At 29.6% G+C, this 23,092-nt stretch overlaps 2 protein-coding genes and 1 non-coding gene across 3 annotated transcripts; 1 reads left to right on the top strand and 2 right to left on the bottom strand.

Moving 5' to 3' along the window:
- Positions 1 to 581: 581 nt before the first annotated feature.
- Positions 582 to 3,393, bottom strand: LOC111006073 (uncharacterized). Its single transcript, XM_022277819.2, has 2 exons — positions 2,590 to 3,393; positions 582 to 1,992 (listed from the first exon to the last, which is right to left on the bottom strand). Exons 1-2 carry the CDS (start codon positions 3,077 to 3,079, stop codon positions 1,244 to 1,246), a joined length of 1,239 nt encoding a protein of 412 aa, XP_022133511.1. The 5' UTR covers positions 3,080 to 3,393; the 3' UTR covers positions 582 to 1,243.
- Positions 3,394 to 18,227: 14,834 nt separating this feature from the next.
- On the top strand, positions 18,228 to 18,301 carry TRNAN-GUU (transfer RNA asparagine (anticodon GUU)). The gene has a single exon. It is a non-coding gene; the product is annotated as a tRNA-Asn (tRNA).
- An 89-nt stretch (positions 18,302 to 18,390) lies between these two features.
- On the bottom strand, positions 18,391 to 21,403 carry COG0212 (NagB/RpiA/CoA transferase-like superfamily protein). Its single transcript, XM_022278855.2, has 6 exons — positions 20,908 to 21,403; positions 20,708 to 20,798; positions 19,742 to 19,968; positions 19,502 to 19,577; positions 18,948 to 19,073; positions 18,391 to 18,701 (listed from the first exon to the last, which is right to left on the bottom strand). Exons 1-6 carry the CDS (start codon positions 21,310 to 21,312, stop codon positions 18,523 to 18,525), a joined length of 1,104 nt encoding a protein of 367 aa, XP_022134547.1. The 5' UTR covers positions 21,313 to 21,403; the 3' UTR covers positions 18,391 to 18,522.
- Positions 21,404 to 23,092: the final 1,689 nt, after the last annotated feature.

The following is a 23,092-nucleotide window of genomic DNA, read 5'->3' as shown; positions in this document are numbered from 1 at the left end:
TAAATTAAATTAGAATGGCTACTTATTAAGAATAGATATTTATACAAAAAAAAAATATGTCCATGCCTAATTTTTATAATTTTAGAATATTTCTCTTTTCCCTTCTTTGAATGGAATTTTAAAAAAGACAATATCAAAAGTAAATGACGAAGTAGTTAATTCGCTGATTGAGTCAAAAGAGAGCCAACATCCTATTCTTTAGATTTTTTGACTTCAAATTTAGAGATAGTATTTATTTTATGCTCATTGATGAAAAGAAATTACAAATTCAAAGTCTAGAATGTTAATAAATATTTTGACAAAATAATTAGGTATGACAAAAAAAAAGCCAAATAATTAGAATTAGTTGTCTAATTAACATTGATACTTTTCTTTATATTTTCAATTTGTATATGCGGTTCTTCAACTATTAAATATTTTTACTCTTACCATAGTTTAAAATTAACAATAATGAATGTAATTCATCTGTCTCTCTTTATTTTGATAATCAACTTATGAAACAACTACTTGGATTATAGAGGATGAGAAATCATACTCCATTCTTTTGACAAGCTAAAGAAGAAAATAAAAAAGTTACTCCCTTACAAGAAGATGAGCGTAGTCTTATTGGATCATCTACAAACATGTACAAAAGAAATAGAGAGAAACGAGCTTGCAATTTCTCTGATGTCTCATACCCACGTAGCAGCCTCATTTTGTCACGTTGAGTCTGATTCCACGTGAATTCGTCAATTTCATCTCCACCATTTATCTTTGCTATTTGAACTAACTAATTAGTCTTCAATAGAAAATAGAAAAGATAGAGAGTAGTCATATCCATTAACAACCAAATCTCACTAATCATGGCGATTTAATAACTAAAAACCAAATCTAAAATCACTAAAACCCAAACAAAATCGAAACATACATATACGACGACGACATAAAATTTGATTAAAAAACAACGAAATAAATCAACATTATTTCGTTTGAATTGTTTTTTAAAAAGTAAATATTAAATGCATACGATGCTCCAATAATTCATATAATGGAATGCAAAAAATGAAATGCTTTATCTTGGAGGGAAGAAGTGTTCAATTTATAGGACAAGTGAGAAAAAATACATGCAAGACTCGGAATATAAAGAAAACAAAAATCGATTATCTAAAAAATAAAAAATGGATTAACTCTTGGGAATAAAAAAATTAAAATGTTTTTTTCGTTTTTAGATTTTTACTTATGAAAAGGGGAAAAAATTGTATGATCAACCGGACGACGAAGGAGGATCCTGTCCGCCGGAATCCTTCCACGAAATAGCCGGAAAGTAATCGGAGTCGCCCTGGCTTTGATTTTGCGGCGGCCGGAAAAACCCCATTTGCTGCTGCTGATGCGGCGGAGCCAAAAAAACAGAATTCGAAACTGAGGGCGACGGCGACGGCGACGGCGACGGCGCTAGCTGTGGCGATTGAAATGGAGCCAACTGCGCATTATAAAACATTTGCTGTAGTAAACTCGAAGGCTGTCCAAGGACTTCTCCGGAGCTTTGAATCAAATTGGAATATTCAAGGTAATCCCTGAAATGTTGGGTTTGAAACGGGGACAACTGGGGCTGAAACGACGGCGGCGGCAGCGGCGGAGCAAAATGGGAGGCGGAGGAGCCGGGAAAAACGGAGGAGGCGGTGGCCGGAATGTGGTGTTGGGGAGGAATTAATCTGACATTTTCAGGGAAATTAAGTTTTGCTCTGTTTCCTCTGAATCTGAGGGCGGCTTCGTCGTAGGCTCTGGCGGCGGCTTCCGCCGTGTCGAAAGTGCCGAGCCACACTCTCGCCGCCTTGTGGGGATCGCGAATCTCCGCCGCCCATTTCCCCCACGGCCGCTGCCTCACCCCTCTGTATCTCCGTCTTCTCTCACCGGCAGCTAAATTCGCTTCGTTTGAGCTCATCGGCGACGCCACAACGGCGGCGGCGGCTGGAATTGAAGCCGCCGTGTACGGCATTTGAACTTCTTCTTTCACTATTGAAAATGAAAATAACAAACAATGTTAAATTTAAAAAAAAAAACACCGAAATTTTTAAACAAAATAAAAAACCAAAAAATCTCTCTAAAAACACCGAAATTTCTCTCACACTGTTCCATTGCTCAACACAACCACGGTTCCAAATTTTTGAAGATTCAAATTTTTTTAGGTTCTAAATTTTCTTTACATCAATATGAAATTTTTGACGTAAAAATTATTGAGAAAATCTTATAATTTTGACTATTTTATCCCCCTTTGATGAAAATTTAGATTACCATAAACTTAATCATTTATCAACTATTAGGAAACCACAAAATCTTTGCAGCACTGATATCATGTTAAATTAGTACTAAATCTAAAAATTTAAACAAATGAGTTGCGACAAATTTGGACAATTTTATCTTTTTGATGAAAATTTAGATTACCATAAACTTAATTATTTATCTAGTACTTATGGGGCAGAATGGGGAAGAACAAGATCTGCTACACTGATACAGTGTTAAATTAACACTAAATCTAAATTAGTGCTAAATCTAAAAATTAAAAAGTTACGACAAATTTAATCATTTATAGGACATTTTAAGAAAACTAACCTCCGGAGGAAGATTGTCCTTGAGATTCAGCAAAATGATCATCAACAAAACCTCTATAAACCCTGGAAAAGGATTCAAAATCAGATTGGGTTTGGCCAATTTCTTCATGATCACGCATTCGTTTTTGGCCAGCCCAATAACCAGAACAAGAACTCAGAGCTGAGACATAGCTCGCTTCTGAGCTCGAAGAATAGGCAGACAGAGGAGACGAAGCCGACGCCGATGCCGAGGACGACGAAGACGAAGACGAAACAAAACCCACCGGAAAACCCTGCCCGCCGCCGTATCCCCAGTCGGCGGCCCCCTGCCCGGAGACAACATCAGTTAATGCCGACACCATAGCCGAAACCTCTCCAAATTTTCCGACATATGATCCGCCGGAATAATAGTCGTCATCATTTTGACCGTGCAGTAATCTGTGGTGGTCGCCGCCGTCTCCGCCGTCGCCATCACCGCCGCCAGCTTGGTTCGCCACCTTGAACGAGCACATGCAACAAAATCCGCAGTGGGTAACTGGAAAATGGGGCGAAAAACAAAACAGAGGATTTTGATTTTGATTCGAGGAATTTAAGGAGGAGCCAACAAGTTTTGGGTAATATATGGGGGATTTGGGATTGTGAGAATTTGAACACGCGCAGCCGAAATAAGAACAGTGACTCTCTGTTTAAGAAATTAGGAACTTGGGATTTGGGATTACAGCCAAAACTTAAAGAGTTCAAATCGAAAAAAAAAAAAGAAAGAAAAAGGCAGAGAGAGATTTTTTGGAGATGGGGACTTCCGAGATAAAATGATTTTCTTTTTTCTTTTTTTTTTTGGAGGTTTCTTTTGTATTGAAAAAACTGGAGATTTGGATTGCAATTTTTGATACGAATTTAAAATTGTCGGTCGTATTCGTTTTTTTGTTGTGACGGAGAATTCATATTGGAATTGTTCTCCGTTGCCGACTGAGCATGGCCAAAACCTTTTCTTTATTTTCCATATTTTTTTAATTTATTTATTTTCCAAATTATTCAATTGTTAAATAAGTTAGCCTGAGGAAAATAAATATGGATAATCTTCAATTGACGGCTATTTATTTTTTAAATAAAATGTTTTATTTTTTTCTCTCTTAAGAATTAACTTTTAAGGATGGTAAGGTCGCAAGGCTACTTAATATTATTCATCAAATATAAGCTAAGCTTTCAAACTTTTTTATTCAATTAAAATTTTATTTTACATCCGTTTTAAAATAAGTTATTTCCACTTTTCTCTTTTTAATCTTTGATACTGTACTATGCATTTACTGACTTTAATTGAGTGTATCATTACCAATTCAAATATTAATTAGATAAAATATTTATTACCATCTTCAAATTCCATTGTTTTATCTCCTATATGTAAGGATGGAACTAAAACAAAAAGGGAATATACCATTCATGAGAGACCTAAAAGATCTTAGGAATGGAGCATGTGTTTTATGCCAAAATTTGTTTTTCTTCCAGATTTATTGAAGTTGCATGGTGAAATTTGCACAATATAAAAGTAAAAGGAAAAAAGATTATTACTTAACGGAGTTTTTTTTAAACAACTTAACGAAATTATTTTTAAATAAGATATAGACATTATTAGATATTTATAGAGTTGCATAAAATAATTAGAAAGTTTAAAACTCTATAAAGAAATATTTTTTTTTTTTGTTAATATGAATTTAGTTCAGCGGTAGTACGAAGATGTTATGAATTCGAATCTCCACCCTCCTTATTGTACTTTTATATATATATATATATATTTTGTTTCACTACCACAATTATAATTATTTGCCACTTTGAATGTTTTAACTCTCGTCATTCATGGGAAGTACAAGACTTTAGACATATAAAATTTTGACCTAAAATTTGTTAATTTGAGAAATTTTGGTCCACTAATTTATTTTATGATATAATATTAAATAAACTAATGAACACATGTGACTTAATTTATTTTAAAACATAAATCCAGAAAGGGATTTGGGGAAAATCCTCCATCACTAGCTCCTTTCCATGTTTGAAAACTGATTGGGTTAGCTAAGGAAGAACTAAAGAAAAAAAAAAGTACACTTGAAAAAGAAGTTCAACTCGGCACCTTTTTTTTTCTGTGGTTTCATACACATTTATTTGCAAAAAAAAAATATATATATATATATATTAATAAATAAATATTTTTAAAATTTACTATTAATGGTTAGATATATATATATTTCCCTCATCCCTTATATATTTTTTTTCTCATATCCAAACATAAATATAAAAATACATAAAGCCCTATTTTATTTTTTAGAAGGCCATGTCAGCTTTAGAGAACTTATAATGATGTGTTAAACCATTTATTTAATTAATTTATAAGTTGTGGTCTTTTCCTAATTTTGGTTTCTACTATTTTTAGTATTTATTTTTTGTGTTGATCCATAATTCAACTTTTGAAATATTCTCTCTTTTTTTTTTGATCTATGGTTACCAATTGTCATGGCTCCTAAAATTTAAAAACCCATCTTCTAAACTTATATTAAACTCCAATAATCACTTTTATGGCAAATATTAAAAGCAGAGTTAAACCAATGTTGAATATTAAATGTATTTTTTTAACATAACAAATGTGAAATGGAAAATTGAACTTCTAATCTCTAAAAAGAATAAACAAAGATAGCTTAATGCTGAATTATGCTCATACTAGTAGGTTAGATGTTAAGTTGATATACCCTTTTAGAAGGCGTTTGACTTATGAGTTAAGTTTTGTACAACCCGGATTAAATAAAAAACCGATATCATTTTTAGTTTATATGTTCGTATGTTTCAAAGACGATACAATAACAAGTTTACAAAATTCACTTTTCAAATAATACTAACTTTTACAAATTATAGACCCCACGAGCCAAATGTTTGGCCATTGTACAAATATTTATAATCAATTCTTTTACACCCAATTCAATTTTGTACTACACAAATTCGGTTTTTAAATTGAATTTTAGAACCTATACGAAGTAACACTAATGTTTGATTCCTTGAAATACCTTTGCGACGGCTTTATATATATATATATATATATATATATATATATATATATATATATATATAAAAAACTAAAACCAAATACTAATATGGGAAGATAAGGTTGACAAGTAAGCTATAGTTTAATAATACTAGGTTAGGCTTGTACGAACATATACTTTATCCATTCCATACCACGGAAAACTCTAGAAAAAAAGAGGCATTAAATTAATTTTTTATTTTGAGAAAATAAATAAATAAAAAGGTAAATTGGGTGGATAAGTTTGGGAGGGCGTGGACTTTGACTGGATTATTATTATTTGATAATTAATTGGAGGAACCAAAAACAAAAACAAAAACAAGGTAAAAGAAGAAAACTAAGTCAAATTAAATTAAATATAATCAAGCTTTTCATACTTGCAAGTAACATTTTTGACATTGCCAACTTGTTAATATATACAATAATGTTGATTTGAATTCAATAGAAAAACATCATAGTTGTCACTATATTTTTTCCTGTTCTAAAATAATTAAATTTTAGTTTTTAAAAATTAATTTAGTTGATCTCGTTTAGACAATGATCTTCTCAGTGAGATTATTTATTTGTTTTTTTCAACAAAAGAAAAAAAAAAACCCTTTTACAGTTATTGTCAAATTTATAAGACAAAAGTAGATTTTTGGAAACTAACACTATTTCAAAATTGGAAATTTGAAATTCGGATTGAATTTGGATTTGATTATATATATTTGATTATGTTGTCGTGGGTGGAAATCTAATTTCTCAGAACATAAATAAAAATAAAACATTTTAGTTTGGCTGCTAGCTTTTTCCCTTGTTTTGATTCGGTGATTTTTGTCGTATTAGTGATTTGATTAGGAAATGTTATGATTTCGTTATTGTCTCTTCCACCATCCCCTAAACCTCTTTTTATCTCTTCCATGGTTATCTAGAAATCAAAGTGTTTTTTTTTTCGCCATTTAATTAGACGAAGAGAAATGATCTAAAATTATGTGAAAGTTATAATTATAAATTGATCATGGATAAAATATATAGGTACCATCATTAATTTCTAATTTGATGAGGGGTCAAATTAGAAATAACATTGTAACCGATCACCACCATGTCGGTTATATAAGGATTATGGTCCCTCTACATCCCTTCAGAGAGAAACGACTCTCTACTTCTTCTATTTAATGGATAATAGAATTGAAAAAAAAAAAACTTAATAATTCCAATCGTGAGTTATCTTAATTTGGAAGATCAAATCCCATAAATTTGCTTTCTTTATGGATTCAGGTACGTTTCTGATTATTTTTGTTTAAACTCTCTTAAATCAACATGTAAGTTATGTGTTTTATTCTTCCAACAGAGATGACACATTGGAATATAACTCAAAATAATTTTGGATCAACTAATTTGTGTCTTACAAAATAAAATTTTATATGTCGTATATCCTTAAATTTAAGTTAGAACTTAATCTAAATTAGTATTAAATTGAATTTACTTAATTTATTTAGAGATTGCGCGTCTTTTTTGGGAAGGAATTCCACCTTTTACAGAAAATTATAAAAATATATTTTTAGAGAATGATAAAAGAGCACAAAACGAATATATATTTATATATACAGGATTAGTTTAAAATTTTATAAAATTTGACATAAATAGTAAACTTATACAATCACCTGCAATCAATTAAAATTTATTTTGTGAAATTTAAAATAAACTAATATAAGATATTTTTAAGTACATGTATAATTTGTAACACAGGGAGAGAAGATTAGACTTTTCCTCTCAATTAATTTTCCATCTTAAATAAATAAATAAACAATCATAATGTAATTTTAACCGTCTAAATTCTAACCGTCGCAATGCTCGTAAACGGGTAGATCGTTGAAAACAACGAGCTCGTAATTATTAATAAAAATAATTGAAAAAAACATAACTTTTAAAATTGAAAAGTCTCATCCTAATTTATCAAATACAATAAACCAGAGACCCAATAAACAAAAAATAATAATAATAAATATTCTTGATTTAATTACAATATTAATCATGTAATTTTCACTTGGGTTAATTTGATCTACATATTTTTAAAACGTCTGTTTTTTTTTCATGTTCTTTCGACTTTTGTTCATTTACTTTATGTTTTTTTAATATCCATTTTAATTCACATACTTAAAGATTATTTTGATCCATTCATTTTCATTCTTGTCTCATTTATTAAATTATAATTTTAATACGACACTTCGCTCATTAAATATCTTGAAATATATTAATAATTTGAAGAGTTTTTCTTGTGTATAAATTTTGTATTAAACTTTTTTAAAGTACATAAATCATTAGGATATTTGTACAACAACAAAAATAAATAAAAGCTGAAAATACATAACATAAAATAATCATTTTGAGAGCATGTAACCAAAAAATATAGAGGTTAAAATAGTATTTATTATTTAAATAGATATTTTGACGTCAAATCCGAAGTGGACTTTGGGTCAAACTTCGAATTCGTACGTGGACGTCATGTGCGGGAGTGGGACCCACTAACGAGGCTCCACCTGGCACTGCCCACCAATCGTGAAAGGGATCTCAATTCCCAACCCTCCCCTTCCGCCTAATCCATGTTCATTTTTTAATTAATTCTTTTTTTAACGATAAGTACAATTAAGATTTAATGAACCCCTCCCACAAAAAAAAAAAAAATCAAAATCCAACGAAATATTTTAATAAAAACAAAGCATGTGGATTTCATTTCATTTCAACGTTGGTTATTATTTATAAATTATATGTTTAATATTTAAATTTATTTGATTTCAAGGTACTTAAATTCTAATTTTTTTTAAAATATTATATACTGATTTCGAAAATCATAATATACATATTACACATTTTATTTTATCTTTTATAGTTTACTTTTAATTTTCAGACTTCATAAAACCAAATTTATTGAAATTGTGACCTAAATTCTTCTTATAATTTTATTTCAAATTTATCTTACAATAATTTTAGTGTAGATTTTTTTTTATTTTTATCTTTATTACGTATTTAAGTAAATTTAATCTTATCATTTTAGAATTTTAATTTAGCAGTGAATGGATTCTATAATAATTTATTATTTCACAACTGGATTTAAATTTAATTTTCACTTTCTCGAAAAAGGAGAAAACCTTTGGTTCTTTTAAGAAAAATAATATTCTTCATTTGTTCCTTTTGACAGGGAAAGAAATGTTCAATATGGGAATGCTTGAATGTTTGTAATTATCTGCAATTTAGATATTTTATTTAAATATATAAGATAATAACACAATATAATTATAAATATATAAAATTCAAACGTGCAAAGATTAATTAAAAATACATACAAATACGGATCTGATTTTTATATACATGATTTTTTAATTTCAACTCATCTTTCAAAGAGATGGACAACATTGACAATTTATTTAAATTTTAATTAATTTTGGTTCACACTAATCAAGCTTTTAAACTTTAACATATTTGAAACCTCATTTTGTTAGCATCATTTTAAATCTAATTTAAATCAATAACCCTCTAAGATAAAAAGATAAAAAGTTTCTAATTTATATTACAGCTAGATTTTATAGGATGAATTAGCGTTTTGTTTTAGCAGTAAACTTCTTATTCGAGAAAATAGAAAACAATAAAATGTTTAATTTGCAATAACTCAACTTCGAACGCTTTCTAATAACAATTATATCGTGTTTGAACTTACACTGTTCGAACAATGTTATTGTTTAGAGTGATTATGCCAACCATAAACCATGTGAAACAAATTGGGGGAGATTACATAGATGATCAATTAATTTCATATATTTATCTACCTTTATTATTTTTTCAAAACAATTGGGAAAGAAAAAAAAAAGTTCTCTCACCAACGTTAAAGTTTCAATGAATATAAATTTAATGCATATTTAAACATTGAGTAATTAATTAGTTCAACGTGTTCCCACTGGTTTTTGAAGCAACCTAATTCATTTAAAAGATGATAGATCACGTTTAAATGCTCTAATCCTATTTTATTTAGCACTAAATAAATAATACAAAATAATTATTCAATAAAATTTCTTTACTTTTTTAAAATGATCATAACAAAGAAAAAAGAAAAAAAAATAGGCCTAACTTTCAAAATGCGGGTTTTGATATTCTACTTAATTTTAAAAAGTTATCATTTTAGTTCATTTATTTCTATCATAACTTTTACAATACAGTCACTAAATTTTTAAAAATGTAGTCGTATATTTGTATTAAAGAGTTTCAATTATTTATTAAATTTGTATTAAAAATTTACAAATATAGATCACCAAATCAATCGATTCTTTAAAGTACTAGGGTCTCAAACGAACGCTCCGAAAGTATAACGACTAAAATGAACCAAAGTTGAAAATATAAAAAAAAAAATCACAAATAAGATACCAAAATAATATTTGAATTTTATTTTATAATTTTTTTTAGATGGATGAAAATGTCAATTACGTGGACTATTGGTTGTTAGACATTATAGAAATTTAATTAACGAAATTAAAGCCTTTGAATTTGTTTGACTTTTTCAAATTAGATTTTTGGGACATGCCAAATTAAAATAATAATTATACCAATTTGGACCATGTATTGAAATTGATCATGGGAAATCACCATTCCAGAAAGAACTAGAATAATATTACATTATTCTAAAATTGTATTAACTCAAACTCATTTTAACCACATTAATATGGGTCATAAGACCAGGTGACAACCAAAGTGAACACACTCTAGATCATATCGAAATAAGATTTTTGGGATAAAGAATAAAGAAACTAGGGATAAATCCAAGCAATTCCTTCTTAAATCCAAACGATCTTTTCGCATTTGTCACTAATTTGTATTAGTTCATTATTCTTCGGCTAAATCCTTTTTTTAATTATCTCAGCATATGTATTAATGAAAAAGTTCCAGATAATATACCTCCAACCCACATCATCAACTTTTTGATATAATAACAACGATGGTCTCGTCTCTATTAGTAAAACTCATCTTCTATCAACACGTCCTAGTAAATACCACTAATTTTCCATAGGTCAACATATAATATGATTCAGATTCATTTCAATCATACTTTGAAAAACTAGCAAAAACAAAACATTTATTGAAAAATGTAGATTAGCACCAAAACAAAACATTTATTGAAAAATGTAGATTAGAATATGGTGCTAAGTGAAATGATTTCAAATAATTAGTTAATAATTATGGTTAGCATGTCGTAAATGGAAAGGAACTTTTTTTTTTGGATAAAATAAAATAATAATTAGGTGCAATATTTTCGCAGTATTATTATTATTGTTATTATTAATTTGATTTTAATACTTTTTGAGGCGAGGGGCGTGGCACCTGAAGGAATGAATCTGGTCCGCTTGTCCAAATTCTCCAGCCGACAACGAGGAAAAGGATCTTCCCATGTCTTTTTTTCCTTTTTCTTTTTTCTTTTTTTCATGCATGCTCACATTTTATTTATTTATTTGACACTTTTTATTTTTAAATTATACTTTTATTATAATATGGCAAAACTAGAAAGACTTATGAGGTACCACATTTAATTTATGTAATAATTAAAGACTATATGGTTTTATTTTCTATAAAAATTATAAAATAGTAGCTTAAATTTATAAACCTTGTTGGAAATATAAAAATTTAGAAAACATGATGACTACCTTTTTTTTTTTAATATTAGTAGACAAAAATCAAAATACATTTTCTATGCCAATTATTAGTAATTAGTGATTGAAACACTGCAAACAAGTGATAGAAGGAATTTAAAATATTTCAAATATTTTAGTTGAAAATGCTGTACATTTAATTATTTAAATTATGTTTAATAACTTCTTTTTTTGTTTGTAAACTTTAGACCAGTTTATTTTCTTATAGTTATTTATTTATTAACAACTTTTTGAAATTTTATTTAAATGTCCAAACAAAAGACAAAAAAATGTACACTTGAAAACTGTTTTACATTTTAAAATTTAGCTGTAAATTTAAAACATAAAGAGTGTACTAGAAAATAAAAACGTAGATTAGATAAACTTCTATTATTTTAAAATTTAGCCGTAATTTTAAAACTTAAAGAATGTGCTAGAAAATAAAAATGGAGATTAGATAAACTTATATTATTTTAAAATGTAAAATTATTAACATAATAGCTATTGACCCTCGTATTTAACCTATATACTTAACGATCGTGAGCTCCAATTTTAACCCTCACATGATATACTAAGGAAGAATTCACATATTTAACTCAATATATATGTCATGATTTATAGATTATAAATAGACTAAATATTAAAATTTAGGGTTCTTTTTATTACTTTGAAATTATAAAGAAATAATACTTTGATCAGTTAAATTGTGCTGGTTTAGACCATTCGTTTTTTTCCTAGTACAGTAAGGAATTGAGATTTGTGTCACTTACCGCTGAGTTAATTAACTCATTTCCACCCCCATTTTATTTAGATACTTTGTATTAATAACATTTTCTAATTTTATTTTTTTCATTCAATGAATGTTCTAAATTAATTTTGTCACGTTTGATTCGTGGATTATTATAATATGATATATATAGCCATGATTTATGATCCGGATATTTATTTTATTTGCTTTCGGTTACTTTTCTTTTTCCTTGCTTCTCAACTAACAGTTCTGTCGGCTAATTATTTTTATTTTTTATAAAAAGAAATAATTAAAGTATCATTAGCATCGGATTCGCCTGAAATATTTGCCACGTGTCCCTGATTTATGCAATAATTCCCTCATAATGAACTTTTACACATTTTGAGCCGTACAAGTAATTTTAGCAAAAATGCTTTCTTTTTTCACCACCATAATTAAAAATAATTAACCGAAATCATTTCATTTCTGTCTAAATAATTTTAATTTTAATCATTTCGTTACTTTTTAAAATATTCGCATCATTTCAATACCCAAACATAAACATTTACAAATGTCAAGTAATTCTATATTGTTCAACCAAATTACTTAACCTTTTTAATAAACATTTTGTCGCATTGTCAAATTGTGTAATATAGTAAGCCTTTTTTTGTTTAATTATACGTCATGGGTATTGTCACTTCATATCGTTTCCAATTATTTTACTTATACTCACTTTACAAATATAATACAGACAAGAAGAACATAACTCTCTAAGTTTGAATATATCATTCAAAAATGACCAACTCTCAATGAAAATAAAATAGAAAATCTCCGCTCTACTAGGAGTAATTTGTTTTAGTTATTTTCATTACCTTATTTTGTTGTACTTAAATAGAGGGAAAAATACTGATTTGACTCGGCATAAAATTAAAACAAAAAGTTAGGAACAAAATGTAATTGAGACAAGCTAAAATATATGGACCAAATATATGTAACATTCTAAAAATTATAATAATTAAATTAAAACTATATATATATATATATATATATATATATATATATATATATATATATATTTATTTATTAGTACATGAACATTCGAATCGACAATCTTTTAGTCGGACATAAATATATTAACTACTTGAGTTACATTTTAGCTAAGATATTAAATTTTAAGTAGGTAGTTCAAGGCCGGTTGGAAACTCGAATTTTGTTTTTTTATTTTCAGATTCACTTAATCAACAGGGAGATTGGTTTTTAAAAAACTATTTTCGAATTTTGTAATACTAGAAATTAAAACAAACTTTTTTATATTTTCAGATTCAGAATTTGAACATTAAAAAAAGATAACAACTTTGATAAATATAATTATACAAAATTCATAAAAAAAATATTAATAAATTAATTAATATAACTTTAGATTAAACTAAATATTTAGTTTGTAACTACTTCGAGTTTATAAATATATTACTAAACGCATATTGAACCATTTTTTTAAATTGAGATTCAATTCTCAAATTTGATACTGATATATTGATACTAAATACATATATCGAAAACAAAACAAAGAATCGTAACTTTTGATTGAATCTATTCTTTTTAAATTTCTGTTTTTAATTACCAACCAAATGCATCAGGAATCATTTACTCTAAAATATTTAAAATTTATTTTGGCCTATTAATTTTTTTGGTATAAAAATGGTAGGTGGGGCCAAACGAAGTAAAAAGGATAAGGAAAGTGCAGATGTCGATGCGCACGTGCGGGGGCAGCATAATTAAATGGAGGAACTTGGTCGGCGGTGTGTCACACTCACACTCACGCGCGTGCAAACTTCATAATTTTAGGAGCACACCTGTCAACTACAAGCTACAGCGTGTCTCTAATCTCTATAAAGTATTATGGTGTTCATTTCTGCAGATTTTTTTTCTCTTTCTTTTTTTTCTTCAAAGAAAAAGAAAAAAGTCTCTACAAGAGTTTATAATAAAGTTAATCTCTATTTTGTCAAAATTATTAAAAAAAAAATAAAATTAATGCCTATATTGTCTCTGTATTTTGACGAGTTCTAATGAGTGATTTCATTTTTACTAAAATAGATTCTAACCGATTTGTAAATTTTTAATTTTGTGTTTAAGAAATTTCAGTTATGTATATTTAAGCCATTAAATGTTTGGATTTTTTTCATACAAGTCTACTACATAATCTTCCAATAGTATAATTTTTTTTTCAAATAGTATAATTACTATATCAAATAAATGTTACATGAATTTATTTTTAACTAAAAAAATCAAAATAAATGTTAAAAAATGAAGTTAGAATTTATTATAAATTTTACTTAATATATGTAAAAGATTAATTAGAATTTTTTAAAATATAGGGATTAAATAGTTGCAAACTTGGAAAGTATGAAAAAATGTTGATTATTTTGTATGGAATATCAAATAACTTACAATTATTTTATTTTATGTGAGTATATAAAATTTTAAAAACTTAATTTCAGTTATTACATAAAAAGGAAACATGTTGATATATAACATTTCTACAAATTATTTAATCCACGTTGGACATTACATGTTATTTATATAATTTGCATATTTCATGTAGATAAACATTTAACGATGATGTATCAATGAGTATAGTTCAATAGTAATTGACACCTACTCATTTTATATTTAAGTTTTCTATTTGTAAAATTTTAATACAAATTATATACCTAATAGAAACTCTTTAATATAAATTTATTGCTATATTTCAAAAAAAAAAATTAGTAGATGGAGTGTTAGGCTAAAATTATGATTAAAAAATATATATATATATATAAGAACAAAAATAGTCACTTTTAGAAATATGAGCAAATAGACGTTTTAAAAGTAAAAAATTAAATTGAACAAAAGTTAAAATTATAAAGACTAAAATAGACGTTTTAAAATTGCACATACCAAGATGAATCAAACTGAAAATATAGATACTAAAATAGTGTTTAAAATTAATTTTTTTCACAACATTATTAAAAAATAGACCAATAACATATGGACATTTGAAATTATTACAAAGGTGGGGAGTGGGGACAAGGTGGCCTAATAATCATTTTAGATTCAAATTTTAATGTCTATATACAAAATAACTCATTATAATCTATAGTTACCTAAAGTAAATTAATTATTTACAACATTTTACCTGGACCCATCATTTATATATATATAAGAAAGTAGAAACTTTGCTTTTTAATTAATTATTTGAGGTTGCAATTTTATTTACTATATATTATAGAGAAATAAGAAACATAAGTAATTATTAAATAGGTAAGTTTCTCAAATAAAAATGGAAACAAGTTTGATAGGAGCCAAATCTAATTTTTGTCCTATAATTTTATAATTGTTATTGTATTAATTAATCGGTCTCTTTTTGCATTAAAAAAGTTAATTTATTGCTCAAATTAGTCTGCCCTAAAAGAAAAGAAAAAATGCCCAATTGACAAAATTTTCACGTGGCTGACAATTGAAATCCATTAAAGGTTGATAGATAGACTTTTTTATTTTGGATTTTTGGATTTTACTTGTACCATTTTTGGCATGGTTTGGTGATCAATGCAATGTATTTGGTAATTTTGTATTCAAATTGCAAGTAATTAATATTCTAGTGGAGACTATTAAAAGCTCATGCATGAATCTAAATCTTCAAATATGTATCCATTTTTTTCCATTCACACATCAACTTTAGTGGCAATTTTATTTTCCCTCTCCATTCAAATATGTATCTTCAAATATGCAAGTGGTGTTTGATTTTGACAAGAGAATAAGGAAAAATATATACCATATGTATATAAGCATTATAAATTTATTAAATTATAAAGACCGACATCTTAAATTCTCGTGTTTATTTTATGAGATTATTGAAAATGTCAACAATACATTAGGACCATTTTGATAATAGAGAATGAATTTCACGTTTTGATTTATTGGGGATGTTTTATAAAAATTTCCTTTAAATTGATGAGAATTTTAGATCGGAATCGTCGCACTTTCTTACATTTTTTTATATACGTGTAGATGTCTAAATTTTCGAATGCTCTTTATTGATTCCCGAACTTTCAGATTCTAAAGAAAAAAGCAACCGACCCAATGCGATTCGAATATGATTGATTGAATATATTGCTGCAAAACAACTAGAAATTGAATAATATGAAGAGACTTGATTGACAAGTAATTTGACAGAGACACAATGAAAATCCAAGCAGAAAGCAAAAGAAAAAGCTTCTTCTTCTAATTCATATTCCTTTTTTTCTTTAGTCTCTAACTTTTGCACTGCTTGTAATTAGGTTGATTTGAACTTATACCATCTCAAAAAAAAAAAAAAAATTCTAGAAAGAGAATGTTTTTTAGAGTGAGAAAATAATCTTCAAACTTTTACACACACCCAAATTTTATTGACCAAACACAAACAGTGTTGAGTTTGGCAAGGTGTCAAAATTTAAGTGGAAAAATAATTAGTTTCTTTGATTATTTTTTCTTTTTTTTGTTTTCTAAATATTTTCTTTGGAGGTTCAGATCATCTGGGCTTTTTCTCTTCCACCAAACAAACAACTAGCTACGGTTTCACAGTCAAGAGTCAACTGTTGGGCTTTTTTTTTTTTTTTTTTTTTTTTTTGGCTTCTGAAATAAGCAATTTAAAAAAATTAAAATCATCTCTTAATGCCTTTGACTCATGAATTTGTAAGAGATTTGCTTTAACTCTTGATATACTTCATCCCATACCGCTTTTACTTTGACTTTTGACTGTTTTTCATCATCATTTCTTTCTTTGAACAATATACAAATTTGAATTTTGGGATATTATTAATACAGGTTTTGTTTAATTAATTAATTAATTCCGAGAAATTTACATAAATAATGTAAATTACTAAAGATGTATTTTCATATGTGACAAATACCCCTACTTTTTCAGGGTAAGAAGGGTTAGAGAAAATACCTCGAGCCAATGTTCGAGTACCAGGCGCTACGGCGCTGAAGTAACCCATGCCATACTTCCAGGAAAAGCTCGAACGAGCTTCAACAAAAAGGGTTTATAAAGTGATCACCTAATCAAAATCAAATTCAAATCTAATGTAAAATACTCTTACTATAATATCGGTTTTAGTACCTGTACTATATTTAAAAAGAAAAAGTGACATTTTTTAAATGCCTGTTAATTTTATGCAATGAAATGAAAATTTTCTTTAGCCAATTAAATATTTTCATCCTTAATTATTTTTAGGTAATTTAGATTTTATGTTCTCTCGTAAATGCACAAGAGTCAATGTTATATTATTGACGTTAACATTTATTATAAAATTTACGATTCGGGTCATGCACAATTAAGATTATGTCATGTTTTGTCAAAACGAGCATAGCTCGACGATAATTGACATATATCTTGCAACCTCAGGTTGTGAGTTCAATACTCCACCCCCATATTGTACTAAAAAAAGATTATGTCATGTTTGAGTCTATCGTAAGGAGGGCTTTTGAGATAATAATAAATGTTTTATCGATTGAACTGACACTCGGATTGACATTTTGTTTGTTTCATTTTACTTGGACCTACTTAATTGATAGGTTATTGTCATGACATTGAAATTAATCATTATATTAAAAAAAATACAAAGTAAGCCCTTTGAATAATAAATATTAATCTAATTTTGACCAGCTACTTGTTTAAACTTCTGCTTCTAATCCAATCAGAGCAAAATAAAGGAGTTCAACCAAAAGCCTTTGAATTTTGAACAATATTATTTTTCGTTTCGAAAAAAACCCCACTTTTGCATTAATTTTGACCAAGAAAAGAAGATGCTTAGATTAATTTGGTAGAAAAAAAATATCTGTTCTAAAGAACTGAAAATGTAAAGATAGCTTAAGCTGACTTCATTAGTTCATTATTGACTTTGTAACCAAATTTTATTATATATATATATATATATATAAAAATAGGTTGATATATAAGTTAATTCGAATATAGTTCAATAGATTCACATCAATTTTCCTTTAAAAGTTCAAGATTTCGATCTCTTACCTCGTAATTGTTGAACTTTAAAAATCAAGATATAATTTTTTACCGTTGCAATTTGAATACATATTCTCTGCTATAATTTTTGTAAATTTAAATTACAAGCAAAAAAAAAAATAGAAGATTTAAGAGTGTACATAATAATAAATTAATTTTATTTTGTATTTCATCAACAATAGCTGGAATAGCTCAGTTGGTTAGAGCATGTGGCTGTTAACCACAAGGTCGGAGGTTCAAGCCCTCCTTCTAGCGCTTTGATTTTTTTCTCCCAATTTTCATTGAACATCTGCTAATATACAACTCCTTTTTCTTTTTCTGAAATGGAGGCGTAAAAAAAAACCTTCAGAAATTTTCATTCCTTTATTGCTTTCAGATTAGATTTTTCGTTCTCATCGAGGAGTTTTTATTCAATACCAGAACCATGTAACGAAGGAAAATATAGTACAGGACTTTCTTTCCCCATTTCCCCCCCTTCAGTTCTTGGAGGATGCACGTCTTGTGGGTTTTGAACTCCGTTGAGCTGTAGGTGGTAGTTTCTCCGACGGACCACACGGCAGCGGTTGGCCGGTCTCCCGTTCAATCCGCCGTTTGAGCTCTCTGAGTATTCGAACTTGACTCAGCTTCTCAGGAGACAGCATTTCCCAGTAAATACCTACAATGCAGAACATTTTGGGAGATGAGACTCTATTACTTGATGTTACAAATATAGCTCATGTCCCCTCCAACTTGAGGAATGGAAACATGCTGCACGAATCTTTCAAGATAAAAACCGAAAAGAAAAGGTAACTTTACGGTGATAGAATTTTCAAGAGATTCTACAAATATTGAATATAGAGATCCAGGCACCAGAAGGATCAAACTTGTTTTCTAGAGGGGAATTTGGCATGGAGAAGCAAACCTTGGGGTTTGGGGATTTTTGTGTTGGTTAGAATGACCTGCTTCGGAGTGCATACAATGTCTACTGGCACGTCGTGGACTAATAGCTTCTCGACTGGGAAATCATCAACCAACTGACAATCGTGCACTGCACTAGAATTGCAAGTCATATTAGGACAGTAGATTTAACAAAAATGTTAAGGCCAAAAGCATAGAGAAATTATTAACTTTAACATGTAAAAGCAATCAGGGGGGCTCAGTGATGAGTTAGCTACCAATTTCTATCTAAAACCAGCAGCCCTTTGCCCATGAATTGTTTCAATTGCTTGACAGAAGTTTCAACTCTCAACTGAATATTAGTCTTTGTACGTGAATTTGAAAATGAAGATTATTCCATTTCTTGGGAATGGAGGAGGTTTGGAAACTACAGATATTGGGAAGTATAACTGGTGAACTATCTAAACAGTTGATAGTAAAGGATATTTAGATATTTAGGACTGAATTCATCTTGTTACTGAAAATCATGAAAAGAAAGACGAGCTAGAAAATAAGATGGACGCAAAGAAGTTACACAACCAGAAGTAACAATCAGAGTTGAATCGTCAATGGCTCCCATGTACCGAAGCATTCCGTATTCAAGTTCTGCAAATCCCTGGCATTCTATCATGTATCAGTATTGTTTCTTTTAGCCAAAACAGAAGCTTCCAATGACATAAAGTAACATATACAGAATCGAGCATGCTCTTTAAATTGCGTAAGACTACAAAGTGGCAAAAAATGGAAGAATATAACTACCGATGTAAGTAACACTCTTACCTCTCCCTTGCCAAGCCGAGCACCTGTTCGGGGGTCAACAGCAACGGAGCCGATGACAATCAGATCAACTTTGATCTTTTCATCCAGTCCAATTGGCTTTCCGTACTTCGCTACCCCAACAGAAGTGCAGGCTTCGTTGATGGTAGCAGGAGTCAACATTCCGGATTCGACTATGGAGAAAAACCCTGTTCTCAACCGCGGCTGAGGTGTTAATAGTTTTTTGCCACCTGATCATGATCAAGGTACCATTTAGTTTGCGATTTAAACATGAAGAAAGCTATCACACGCTTATCCACATAATCAAAGATGATACAACTCATTATGTCATGAAATGAAGTTCATGATTCAGTCAAGTGAATCAATTCGACTACCTGAAAATAATAACTAAACCTGACAACATTGTTGGCACAGCTATTCAAGTGTACTATTGAAAAGACCATATTTTCAGTAGATCCTTCTCAGCTTTCGTAATAAAGTAAGACAGTAACCAGTTGACATATTTTGAAGTTTCCCCCCACATCTTTGAATGAACTTTGTTCTTGATATAAATACTGGACGGTTATCCAGAATACCAGAAATTCTCTCGATTACTTCATTATTAATAATCAATCATACTGTTTCAGATATTGGTACACGAATCATGTATGGTCAGGCTATCATATAACAGAGGTTTTTAATAACGACAAAATCGAAACTATAGTCTATAATTAGAAACCAATGTTCCAAGTGACGTCAAATTCACCAATCTAAATCATATTTAAGTTGTATTGAGTGTTCGAACTTATTAACCAACTTGAAACATAGTCTCTTAACGATGGTGGACAACCTAGAGAGAAAAAAAAAACAAGCAAACAAACAACAGCAACAAAAGAAATCATAAAAGTATGTCAAACTAATACGTCAAGTGAATGGAAATTAGAATGTATCTACTGAAAGAATAGAGGTAATTAACGCCATGAAACTGACCCGTAAGTGTAAGAAGCCTCACGCCCTTCTGAGGGGAATCCGGATTAACTTTGACGCACTGTGCATCCCTAAAAACTTCCAAATCGCACAACTAATAAAACTCCATTTCATTAGATTTATGGGGGAAGGAATCAAAATTTCAAGATGGACTACTCAAACAGTTTCTTTCCAACAAAATTACTCAGAATTGGAATGCTCACTCTATTGGCAGCTTCCATGGCGCCGACGAAGTTAGGGATCCGGTGGTGAACAGGCCGGGGATTCGCCGCAACGTTTTGCGATTCCATCAAATCCCAAATCCGTTTCCGGATCACCCACTTCCATGCTTTCGGGTCGTCGGCCGGAGCGCCTTCCGTGGCCCTGATTGAAGCTTCGGCCATGGATTTCTCAGCTTCGGCGTCGAGGCGAGACCTGTCGGCCTCGAAAGCAGCTTCGTCGAAAGCGACGTCGCCTCTGGCTCTGCTACTCTCCAGCTTGAAGTATCTTTGGAACTGCGAATTTCTTCCGATTGAGATTGAGGATGCAGAAGAAGATTTGCGAATTACGTTGAGAAATGTGGATCTAGTTGATAGCGGGTGGGATAATTGCAGGAGACTGGAATCCATTGCCGATAATTCAGCCAGATGACTGCGAGTGTTCGTGGATCGTCCGGCGCGGAGAAGGAAGTTTAGATAATAGAATATACTGTTTAATATAATAATAAAGTTATATTTGAAACCATGGAGTAAAATTAAATACTTCGATTATAAACTTAAAATTAAATTACAACTTTCGTATCAAATTTAACACATCTCTATAAGACATGTATTACTACTTTTAATATCAGATTCGGTTATCTATCCAATAATTATTTAATTATAAAATATTACCAACATAAACCTAGCTTAATGAGCAAGATACTTTATTCATTTTCTTCCTATCGAATGTGATACTAAAAAATATTAAAACTTAGAATATGTATTGCAATTGTTAATTACCTATCATGTCAAATGTTAGGCTCAATCCAATCAAATTTACATGGAAGGCACTATAAATTTGCATTTTAAACAGTATTAGGACTAATTTTATTTTAATTTCTATATCTTTCAGACAAATATACTATACGTTAACCTGAATATAGTAAATACACTCATCTTCGACGAAAATATTATGAATTTGAATTTCACCCCACATGTCATACTAAGAAAACAAAATACAATGCTTACCGACGATGTAGTGATAATAGAGAAAAAGATATGGAATAAAGTCAGTTAGCATATTCCACCCATATAAAAATAAAGGAATAACGAAAAGATGAAAAATTAATCATATAATTAAAGTTATCACCATCAACTTAATTCTACATCTCTCTAATATTTTATCAATTTACCACCATCAACTCAATTCTAACATCTCTCTAATATTTTATTCTTTTACCCTTAAAATAAATAATTTAACATTTTAAAATTTTTTTCAAAATTATATTCTCCACCAAACTATTTCCAAGAATAAAATAACTTGTTGTCTACTTAAGAGACAACCTGGTGATGTGACAGTGCAGGTCGTCTCTTGAAGAAATGACATGCACATCTACCATCCCTACATGTTAGTCACGCATTGCAGGTCGACTCTTCAAGACTTGTGACTTCCGAATCTTCTTTAACTTTGGTATCCAAGATTTTATTATTTAAATTTAACTGAAACAAAAGGAAAAGGGAAAAAAGTTTAGGATTTTAAACTATACAATTATTAATTTAAAGTTTTAATTGCTGCACACGTGTGTGTAAATGGACTTAAAAAAAAATGTCAATAATCTTCCCGCAAGGAGAGAGATCCACACCGGCGACTACATATAATATTGGGTCTGCGGACTACGGAGGGAGATCGAAAGCGCGGGACGAACGCCATCGAAACCCTAATCTGCCATGGGCGACGTCCAACACAACACTGAAGTTCATCAACCGTCGCCGCCATTTTCTCCGATCTCCGTTGCCTCCCTCATTCTGAATCCATTCGTTGTCGTAGAGCTTCGTAGACGCCGTCAATGCGCCATGGTTCCCCCTTCCCGTCGGCATCTGAAAACCTTGGTTTTACATCGGGCGGCGGTAATTAATGCTCGTTGTTCTTCGTCTACCATCTCTATATATTTCATTCTCTTTTTTTCCGTCATCGCTTCAATTAAGATACACACGCATCGATGATCGACGCATATACGTGTACGGTGATTCTGATGCTTTGAGATTCGAGGAGATTTTCTGGTTGCATTTTGGAATCGTTAACTCGTTTCGTCGTAATTAGAATATGGTAGGGCTTTTTTTAAAAAAACAGTAGCTATATTTTTCAGCAATATCTGTAATCTGTAATTTCTAATTTCTGCGATACGCAAAATTGTTGTTGGGTTGAAAT

This window comes from Momordica charantia, assembly GCF_013281855.1.
Source record: "Momordica charantia cultivar OHB3-1 chromosome 4 unlocalized genomic scaffold, Mcharantia_2.0 BLBB01000004.1, whole genome shotgun sequence".
In the NCBI taxonomy this organism is placed as follows: domain Eukaryota; kingdom Viridiplantae; phylum Streptophyta; class Magnoliopsida; order Cucurbitales; family Cucurbitaceae; genus Momordica; species Momordica charantia.
This window is presented reverse-complemented; position numbering and strand designations above follow the sequence as displayed.

Excerpts from the sequence above, each read along its gene's own strand:
- LOC111006073 (XM_022277819.2), bottom strand. The coding sequence starts at position 3,079 with ATGTGCTCGTTCAAGGTGGCGAACCAAGCTGGCGGCGGTGATGGCGAC. Across the intron at positions 1,993-2,589 it reads AGGACAATCTTCCTCCGGAG|TGAAAGAAGAAGTTCAAATG; the intron begins GTTAGTTTTCTT and ends CATTTTCAATAG.
- COG0212 (XM_022278855.2), bottom strand. The coding sequence starts at position 21,312 with ATGGATTCCAGTCTCCTGCAATTATCCCACCCGCTATCAACTAGATCC. Across the intron at positions 20,799-20,907 it reads CCATGGAAGCTGCCAATAGA|TTGTGCGATTTGGAAGTTTT; the intron begins GTGAGCATTCCA and ends GAGTTTTATTAG. Across the intron at positions 19,578-19,741 it reads CTCGGCTTGGCAAGGGAGAG|GGATTTGCAGAACTTGAATA; the intron begins GTAAGAGTGTTA and ends ATAGAATGCCAG.